The following is a 10510-nucleotide window of genomic DNA, read 5'->3' as shown; positions in this document are numbered from 1 at the left end:
AAATGAAAAAAAACTGTTGATGTGTCTTCTTTTTGTGATGATGAGATAGACCTCAAAGAAACTTATCAAATCTCCGATCATTGGACGGGTGATCAATGTCATAAGACTAATATAATTAGCACAGTTGAGCCACTAAACCCCCTTTAAATGGTTAAGGATTAAGGTTTTTCTAAATAAGCTTATTTTTTAGGTTTATTATGTGCTTCATCATTATAAGAAAGGGATACATTAACTACTCTGAAAATTCCAAATGATGCCATAGTGCACAAGGATTAAATTGACACACAATTTTTTTGAGAAAATGTATACTCTTAACCCAATTGTTTTCAAAAAAAAGTCTTAACCCAATTAATAACAAGGCCCGAAGAAATTGCATGTGGCTTTGTTTGCAGCTTTTCCACTGCTTAATTAAGTTATATTTCCGATCACATGATGCAAGGCATAGTCTTGCTAGGAAATTGAGAGGAGCTTATAACCAGTTGCTGCATCTAGTGAGCTTCTATCAATTTTCCAAGTAAACACTTCCACTTGCAGAATGAGACCAATATTCCTTGACAAGCTGACCAAAAAGTGACCCCTCCATGCTCATCAGCTTTAATGGCTCATCATACTCCACTATTTTCCCTGTTAATGCAAAATAATCTATTACTACCATTGTCATTGATATGACGGCATGGTTCTTTTACTAGAAAGTAGAGACATCACTCACCATCACTAATAGAAAGCACCTTAGTGCAGTCCATGACAGTTGGTATCCGATGCGCCACTGTTATTACAGTGCAGTTTGTGAATTCTGTTCTTATAGTTTTCTGAATAATGGAGTCGGTTGCATTGTCAATTGATGCAGTGGCCTCATCAAGCACTAGTATCTGACTTTTCTTTAGTAATGCACGTCCCAAACAAAATAATTGTCGTTGTCCCAGGCTCCAATTTGATCCATCTTGCATAACTGCATATAGATTATTAGTTTTAATTTCTAAACAAAATGAAAGGACAAGCTACACACACAATTTCTTACCTAAGGAATTCAGGCCCTCTTCATTTTCACTAATAGCCTCTCGAAGCTGACATTTTCCTAGAACCTGTTACACAGTAAGAAATACTCAATTAGGGAAGAGTAAGTTTAGTACAATTGTTATTATATCTTAGATGTTAATGTGATGACAATTAGTTTTCTTCAACATCTGCAAGTTAACATAACATCAAAATTGAATGACATTTTCAGGAACCTTGCATATATGACTGTAAATAGTAAATCTAGTTATTGTTATGAGTTCTAAAATACATAAAAAGAAACTTAATATGGCAGATTGCTATGCACATTTCTCAATCCATCCTAAAATTAATTAAAATAGGTTAATAAAAACCTTACCTCCCATATTTCCTGATCAGTATGCTCTGACTGGGGGTCTAGATTGTATCTCACTGACCCACTAAATAGTGTTGGATCTTGTGGTATGATTCCTAAACGTGACCTTAAATCATGAAGCCCAATTGAAGAAATGTCAATGCCATCTATAATGATCCTTCCCTCAGTTGGCTCCACTAGACGAAACAAAGCACTAGTAAGAGTTGTCTTTCCACTACCAGTCCGGCCAACAATCCCAATTTTGTGCCCTCCTTCAAATATGCAACTTATCCCTCGAAGAACTAGGGGAGCATTGGGCCGATACCTCACCTGATTGATGCCATGTAAAAATAAGTACATTTCCATAATTCTAGAAAATTTTGATGGATAATTTTTTGCAATTTTTTCATGATTACCTTCAAATCAATTATTTTCACTTCACCAACAACAGGCCAATTGTGCATGGGTCGGTGACCTTGTATTACTTCGGCAGCTTCACTAGGAATATGCATGTACTGTTCTAGCCTTTCAACAGAAGTAATTAAATTTTCTAAAAAGCACCAGTTTTGGACACAAAAAACAACATGTACATTTAATGAAAGACCATATGACAGTGCCATTCCAATTAATCCTGCAATCAAATTATTGACAATAGAAAATGTTAGTCAGAAATATATTATAGATGGCGGGTTTTAGCTTACTTTCAGTACTTTTTTAACTGAATTTTTCTTTTATTTTAATGAAAAATTGCCACATTATCTACTAACTAAATAAAATGTGCAGATTAAAACTCACAACCACTTGCCTTTGTATATTTAAAACAATGGCATTTAATTCTCAAAAAAAAAAAAAAAAAAAAAAAAAAAAAGCCTCCAATGGTATTTATATAGCAGCCCCAATAACATTGAATAAGCAAAAATAAATTTCAGCTTAAATTACTCATCCAAGATTTTATAAATCCCAAAATTTTCTAGCAAGGCAGGTTAGGTTGTTCAAGCAAAAACAACCTATTACCACCCTCGGTGGCTTTGGCTGGCAAAGCTAAAAAATATAAGTCTAGAACTGTAGAGTCCAACTTTTGGAATGAATATATCATGTGAGGAATCCTATGGAATTCCCAAATGATTATTTATGAAGGAGCTTCAATTAAGATGTGTATACAAGCTCACAGAAGCAGATCACTTCTATTATAAGGTGTTGGTTACTCCAAATATGAGATGACAAAAGGGAGTCAAACCACAAACATTTGTGGTTGGTAATAGGTCAGAGTGTCAAGGCAAGGTTGTATTGCTGGCTGGAGGAGTTGGATTTATAGGTTGCTTCTAAGAAACACTTGTTCAGTGTGAAGCCTAAAAAGTTGATAATCATGATATGCAGTAACACCACAAGAATGTAGATGAGTCAAATTTGATTATTGGAACACAATGGAGTTAATGAAGCTAATGTTACGAACCAGAGGCCGAAGCTCCGAGTTGAAGCAAAGTCATGGCAAGTGCTGAGACCGAGAGAACAATTGCACATAGAATTTCTAGACGTTGAATTAGCCACTCATTCGCTGAAAAACTATAGAAGTATGGACTCGCGTTTCTGTCAATAAGGTCCAAGTTCTTTATAAAGAACCTCTCTTCCTCCCCAAAAGCTCTAATTGTCATGGCTCCAGCAATGGATTCAGCGAGGTGGCTTGCAATCAAAGACCTGGTTGTACCATCTGTACGCATCAACTCTTTAGCAGAAGCAAAGAAGTATCTCTGTATATTTCCAAACAAAAACAAGTTCAGTACTTATTTGTTGAGAAGGCTGGAGAAAATCAGAAGAGGAATACTTAAATACACCTCTAGGATTATCTATTTATTTTGCGGTTATTTCATTATAACATCAAAGAATGTGGTAACAAACTTGGACCCTTTTAAAACCACAGAAAATCCAGACTTTCACTAACTTCAACTGACAATTTGTGTATTAGACAAGACTACCATCTAAAAGGTCACACTATTGGAGAACCAGCCCACAGATAGAGCATTGATAATGCACTGATGCCACACCAAAATTAAATACATATGCATGCAATACGTCAAAATAGTTACCAAAGGTAGGGATCTTATAAAAATTTTGTGAAAAGATCATTTTGTTCATTGTTATTGGTGTATGTATTACCTGTAAGAGTATGGTTAGATAAACCATTGGAATTATGAGAAACAAGACTGGCCAGGTTAGAATAGCTAATATTGCATAGCCAGAGTACGAGATCATAGCTGACCCAAGGGCAGTACTTAATTTGAAAGCCAAATCAAGGTCCACGACAGTCAAATCAGATGACACCTATAAAAGTAGACATTAGTGCAAGTCCAACTGAGATTTTCATAAGCATAGCACAAAAAGTTTTGAAGTTTTAACTCTTACCCGGTTGAGAATCCTTCCCAGAGGCGTTGAGTCATAAAACGACATTGGTGCCCGAAAAAGAGAGGTCAGCAGTGTAGAAAAAACCGATTGTGATGCCCCAAATCCTAAAAGAACTACGTAAATGGATCTAATAAGCAAAATTAATGCTAGGATACACCCAATCACTGTGTAAACTGTGATCAGTTCTACTCTATTTACATGAGAATTCTGGATGTTAGCAGCCAACCAGTAGTTTTGAATAATTTGGCCAACTATGAATAGCATATGGCAAATGGTTGCCAAGGTGAAGTACAAAAAGCCCTTTTGTTGACTCAGATACTGTCTGTAAGGCTTGAGACCAGTATCTCCAATTTCTCTTTCTTCTTGTTTAATCAATTGATCTCCTAAAGATGACATTACCTGCTCCTCATTATAATTTCCCTGGATCTCACTTTTGGAGGTTTTAGATTTTCCAGAAGAAGCATATTTGGCTTGTCTCTCAGAACCAACACTATCATGGTGTGCATTGACAAGATTTTGAAATTCTTGATTAGAAGCCAGCAATTCTTCATATGTAGAAGCTCTTAATACTTTCCCTTCTGTCATTAACTGCAAACAAATTAAAATATACTTAGTCCAAGTGTTTTTCACAACACTACCAGCAGATAATAGAAAATGTTTAGTAAAATTGGAAAAGAAAGTCTATCTACTATTTCTTAACCTCTTAGGTATCAAGACCATAGTTAAGAAGAATAATGGAAAAAGTAGCCCCTATTAAATTAAATGAAAGGTAGAGTGGAAGAAACTATTAAATTAAATGAAAGGTAGAGTGGAAGAAACAAAGATCGAATTTAAAATCTCCTGCTCTGATACCATGTTAAATTATCGATTGTTCCAGAAGCTTAAACTATTGAAATATGATAAATTTAATCATTTAACCACGTACTTCTAACAACCACAACCCAGAAAATGAATAGATAAATAAATGAAAGACAGAGGGAGCGGAATAGTTCACTGGTATACCAACCAAAACAGAATCAAATGCAGGAAGGAAGTCCACTTGGTGAGTCACCAGCAAGACTGTCTTCTTAGATAGAGCTCCCATCACATATTCCTGGCAACAGGCATATTAGATTTTTCTTCTAAAAAAAAAAGAAGTATATTATCAAAAACCTATTAGATGGAAAAAAAAATTACATTAAATAGTGTGGTTGCAGTATGTGCATCAACAGCACTGAATGGATCATCCAAGAGATATACATCTGCATCCTGATAGAGTGCACGTGCAAGTTGAACCCGCTGCTTTTGTCCACCACTCAAAGTAACACCTCTTTCTCCTATTTCAGTGAGATCACCAAATGGAAGCATCTCGAGGTCCTTTATTAGGGAACATCTTTTAAGAACTTCTTTGTATCTAAACGAATCCATGGGGGACCCAAACAGAATGTTTTCTCGTATAGACCCTGTCTGGATCCAGGATGTTTGAGAAACATATGCTATTTTTCCATAAACATTAACCTGAAAAGATAGACCCCGAAGTGTTATTATTATTTTTTTTTTTTTTTTTTTCATTTAAGAACTTAGATATCTACCCTGTGATTGATGCATACAGTTAAACAGGTATAAATGTTTAGAAAGGAAAACCAGAGAAAATGAAGGAAAAATATTATATCTTCATGGAAAATTTGTCACCTAAAGTCTCAAAGAAAGCTAGAAATATACTATGCTCTAATTCAGAGTTTATTCTAGTCCATTGGAGAGGGAATGAAATGATTACTTACTATGCCCTTGATGTTTGGCACCTCTCCAAGAATCGCAGCTAAAATGGTAGATTTTCCTGATCCAACCTCTCCACAGATAGCTACCTTTTCTCCTTGTTTCACCTCCAAATTTATGTTTCTTAGTGTGGCATTTGCAGGACTAGTCTCCCACGATATTTCTGTGGCCCTGATAAATATGGACTGCTCAAGCTCTTTCTTTTTGCATTTTTGCCTTGTATTTCTGTTCTCTAACTCTGGCGCCTCCAGAAACTTCACTATCCGAGATAAAGAAACATTTGTTTCAATGAACACTCCAACGACATCAGGGATCATCCTAATGGGCTCCTGAACAATGCGCAGACTTGCTAGGAACATGAATACATTACTAGTAGATAGTGGAATTCCAAGGAAGTAGCATGACCAAAAGGTGGCAATTGATACTAAAATGGGAGACGACCAAAACAAAATCAAATAGTACCCCTTTTGCGATAGTACTGCTAGTATCCACTCAGATTCTTCTTTCCTTAACCCTTCTATGACATTCTTAAAATGTTTCTCCCAAGCATACAACTTCAAGACCTTCATATTTGCAAGAGCTTCTGTAATGGCCTTCAGCCTCTTATCTTGTGCCAACATGAGTTTTGTCTGATAGTTATGCTGCAATTTGGCTAATGGAGAAGTTGCAACCACTGTTAGTATGATTACAATTAAAGCTGCAACAGTTGCTAGCCCCACAGAATACCAGACAATAATTAATGCAAGAAACAGCTGAAGGCTTGTTGACCATATCTGATGAAACCAATATGGAAATTCACCTATCCTATAGGCATCTACTGTGACATAGTTCATTATCTGGCCAGGAGAATGAGTCACCTTAGCAGCATTTGAGAGTTGCAGTTGCTTCTGATAGATAGCTGCAGAAAGAAAGGATCTTACTTGGAGCCCAATTATTCTGGTTTGAAAGAACCATTGCCTCTCGGAGAATGACTCCAAACACTTCGCCAAGAAGAGCCCTCCGGCCAGTGCATAACCCTCATATTCAAAAGCTTCATTGCCACCTGCAACCTCAATGAAGCCTTTAAGAAACAATGGACCTGTAGACACTGTGAGGACCTTGATCAATGCATAGAATCCAGAAATTAAAATTGCCTTTTTCTGGCATGAAAATATTACTGAGAACATTGACGGGGATTCATATGTTGCTTTTTGTTTCTGTTTGCTTAGTTGCTCCTTAAATATTAAGTAGCATGTTTGAGCTCGGTCTGCCTGCCTTAACTGTGGAATATCATTTTCCTCAAGAATTTTCTCCTTACCCTGCTTCATTAATGGATTCAACCACCAAAATGTCATAGTGCTAAGAAATCCAACTTTGGCAAAAGAAGTAACATTTTCATTGGAATAATTTTCACCTGTGGCATTGTCTCCTTCACCTTGTAAAGGTACATAAGAAGTATCATGACTGAAGTCTGGATCCGTTTCCTCATACTTGTGTCTACGAAAAACAAACAAGAGCAGCAGGACTGCCCCCGGAAGGGACAAAATATCCAAAATCATTTGAACATATACCATTTTGTCCAAAATAATGACCCAAATAGATGAAAAGCAGAGGAATCCTGCAAATAAGAAGGCGACAATTGAACAAAGCTGTGAAATTGTGATGTGTTGAAAGTGTAGACTGTCAATAATTACTGCAAAATCCAGCAGCAACCATGTGAATCCTTGGAATAGCATTACTAGCCATCCATGCAGAGGTAAAATGGTTCCTGTTGCTTTCAGTTCTTTATAACATATCCAAATCCCAGATCCCAAGTAAGCCAAACCCAGAGCACCATTAGAAATGGCTGAGAAAATCAAAATTGGAGAGAAGTGTTCAGAGTGTGATGGTTCTACAATCTTCCTTGAGAATGATCTATAAATGACCATATACAGGAACATGAGCATGAGCAGGAAATCAACAGAAATAACCAAAGAATTGTTGATGCATGTGTTGGGGTCGATTATGGACAGAAAACCATAACTGCATCTCTTTCCATCTTCGCTTGAACACTCAGAATTCCCACAGAATACAGACCAGAAAACCTCAGCCATGCCTAGTCTCTGTGAGTTGCTACTTCAAACAAGATGCTTTATGTAGTTGAGAGGCAATCAAAAAGAGCCTAATAAGGAAGAACAACAAAAAAGGTGATAAGTATGCACACAAAGAATTTCGATCAAGTTAACAACTAAATCTACATATATTACAAATGGGTTTTCACCATTCATTTTCAAAAACATTCCTATTCTTTCATGTGGGATACCGGACAGCCCATTATTTTATATCCTCTCTAGACAACACTCAAACATGGACTATGCACTTTAGCCTACAGGTCTGCAACTCTTCTAACCAACCTCAAGAGTACAAAAGCAATTTTAACTTCTCCATTAACATACTGACATCACAAGCGCCACAAAAATCTAGTGCCGTTCGTGCATTCCTACACCATATGATTACTTGGAACATTTTATTATTTGGGTTACAAATAAGTTTTACGACAGTGGAAGAAAGAGGGGGAGGGGGAGAAGTGAATTTTCATATGCAGACAAATTGAAAACTTAGTACAAACAAACCCTGTAAAGAAATCCAAAAGGTAAAGATGAAAATGGTAGCATCAATTCATATACCTGCTAAAAACAGAAACCTCACAATTCCAAGGATGTTCTATTCTGGAACTGACTTTGTAAGCATGAATATAAGTTGAAAGTACAATTAAGAACGCCACTATATTCACATCAGCTTTCATTACAATCCAAGCATGAAATTAGTAAATGACAAATACAAAGAAAAGAAAAGGACAAAAACGGCTGTCGCCATCTCATGACCAGGTTTGATCAGGTCCAAGTTCACCATATCTATCGCCAAGCTAACGGCTGTGCAGATGGCCTTGCTAAGATGGGTGCTGAGCAGGAAAGTAGTTTTTTATGTTTTTCTTGTCCACCTGAGGACATTAGAAGTAGGATAGATTTTGATGGTTCTGGTTTGTACTTGGTCAGCCGTGGTGCTGATCTGATTTCTGTTGGCTAGTTTTTTTGTTTTAATATACTCTTTGTTTAACCCAAAAAAAAAAAAAAAAAAAAAAAAAAAAGGACAAAAACAAAATTGCATACGTAATTGTCTATATGTTTTGTGTGTACAAATCTAAGACTAAGAAGACAGTGATAATACTTGAGTTCCAAGAAAGTTAGAAACTCACTCTACCTTTAGCAAATCAACCTTGACTAGTTGCTCTTGCTAACAACATTCTTTGCTTTGCCATGCAGAGAAACTTTAATGTTCTTGTCATGTTACAACAAACTCACTTCCAGTTTTCTTCAGACTGACACCTCTGTTTAGCAACGTATATATAACAGAAAATCTTATTACACATTATTCCACACTCTATACACACTCATTTTTTAAATTATGTTTTTAAAATATAATTTTAGTTAAAATTGTGAAATTAGAGCTTATTAAGTTATATTCAGCTTAGCTTAACAAACTCCTTGCAAATGAAGTTAAATCTTATTACGCATTCCTTATTGTATACCCCCGTACACATACACTGTAAAATCATGTTTTGAAAAAATGATTTTTTTACAATAAAATACCGTTTCAACTGACATGGCATTGTGTCCCGAACACACTTCACCACTCATATGATAATATATAACCCCTTGCAGTCTAAGAGATGGGTTGTTGCTGGCGGATCAGATTGGAGTGCAGAACCTGGTGATTGAACTAGATGCTAAGGTTGTGGTGGAGTTAGTCCAGTCCAAAACCAACTCTAATGCTTTCTACTCCTCTCTACTGGCTGATTGCAGGTCTCTGTTGGGCAGGTTTCAACATTCCAAGGTGCAGCACGTGTTCCGTGAAGTGAATAGAGTTGCAGACGCACTGGCTAAGTTAGGATGTAATATGCAGGAAAATTTTGTTATTATGGATAGCTCCCCACCTGTTGTTGTTTCTAATTTTGTGTACTCAGCTGCCATGGGGGAAAATCTTTGTAGGCTTACTGCCAACAGTTTAGCCATTTTGGCTTAGTTGAATGATATTTTCCTTTTAACCAAAAAAAAAAAGAATTAATGACTAGCTGACTGACAGTTTTTTCTCCAGAGCGTACGAACCACGAGGAGGATCATCGTATACCAGTGCCTGTTAGTCAATTGTCAATCTGAGGATGAATCCAAGTGACTTGCATTCTTAATATTATCATTTTTTCTTAAGATCCTAAATCTACGTGACCTGCACCTTTTTTATTTAATCATGCTGGGATCGTGAATCCTTTTTTTTTATCATGCTTTTGATAACTGATATGGGTTATGTTCATTCAGTAGTTGAACTTTGAACTTCTAAATTAAAATATTAGATGTCAAAATCAAATCTTCTAAATGCAAAAATTCCAATGCTTTGAATTACAGTACTACACAACTCACAAGATTTGACTTTTTTTTTTTTTTTTTGAGAAAGAGATTTGACTTCTCTTGGCTACTTTAATCCAAACATATGTGAAGCATATTGTGAAAATGCCCTCTTTTGGCTCTATTCAAGTAACAGGTGGATCCCGCATCACATGCCAGAAAAGCACATTAAATAGTACATACGCTTCAATAATGCCCACTAGTGTGTAAAAGAAATTGTCAATATCACAACAAAAAGTTCAGTGACCTTTGTTTTTTGAGAAGCAAAAGTTCAGTGACCTAAACGTTTTTCACATGGTGGATCCTTGTACAACGAAAATTAGTGCCACGCTACTATGTGTCAGAAATTGACATGTCAGTAAGTTGTAGGATTGTAAATGAAAGTTTATGAACGGTTTGAGGTCGGCCAAGGAAAAAGTTTATTCATTGTTTGTTTAGCAAATAAGTCAAGTTCAAGCATAAGTTTAGGGTCACCTGTTAAAAAAGCTAAACTTAAATATAATAATGTATTTTTAAACAAGCTCGTGAACATGAGCAAGTTCAATTTAACTATATATAATATTATATTTTATGTATATTTGTCCAAAAA

General features: G+C 36.1%; 1 protein-coding gene across 1 annotated transcript; it reads right to left on the bottom strand.

Annotated features, from left to right (window-relative positions):
- Positions 1–272: 272 nt before the first annotated feature.
- On the bottom strand, positions 273–8873 carry LOC126713377 (ABC transporter C family member 10-like). Its single transcript, XM_050413126.1, has 12 exons — positions 8723–8873; positions 5509–7643; positions 4925–5245; positions 4755–4841; positions 3749–4336; positions 3503–3667; positions 2802–3096; positions 1765–1979; positions 1373–1678; positions 1019–1082; positions 710–949; positions 273–624 (listed from the first exon to the last, which is right to left on the bottom strand). Exons 2-12 carry the CDS (start codon positions 7573–7575, stop codon positions 503–505), a joined length of 4470 nt encoding a protein of 1489 aa, XP_050269083.1. The 5' UTR covers positions 7576–7643; positions 8723–8873; the 3' UTR covers positions 273–502.
- Positions 8874–10510: the final 1637 nt, after the last annotated feature.

The sequence above is a fragment of the Quercus robur genome, chromosome 2 (genome assembly GCF_932294415.1).
Source record: "Quercus robur chromosome 2, dhQueRobu3.1, whole genome shotgun sequence".
In the NCBI taxonomy this organism is placed as follows: domain Eukaryota; kingdom Viridiplantae; phylum Streptophyta; class Magnoliopsida; order Fagales; family Fagaceae; genus Quercus; species Quercus robur.
The sequence above is the reverse complement of the archived record's forward strand: the minus strand, read 5'-3'. Positions and strand labels throughout refer to the sequence as shown.

Coding starts and splice junctions, on each gene's coding strand:
- LOC126713377 (XM_050413126.1), bottom strand. CDS start 7,575: ATGGCTGAGGTTTTCTGGTCTGTATTCTGTGGGAATTCTGAGTGTTCA. Junction 3,097..3,502: donor ATCTAACCATACTCTTACAG/GTAATACATACA, acceptor GGAAATATACAG/AGATACTTCTTTGCTTCTGC. Junction 625..709: donor GGTGCTTTCTATTAGTGATG/GTGAGTGATGTC, acceptor TTGCATTAACAG/GGAAAATAGTGGAGTATGAT.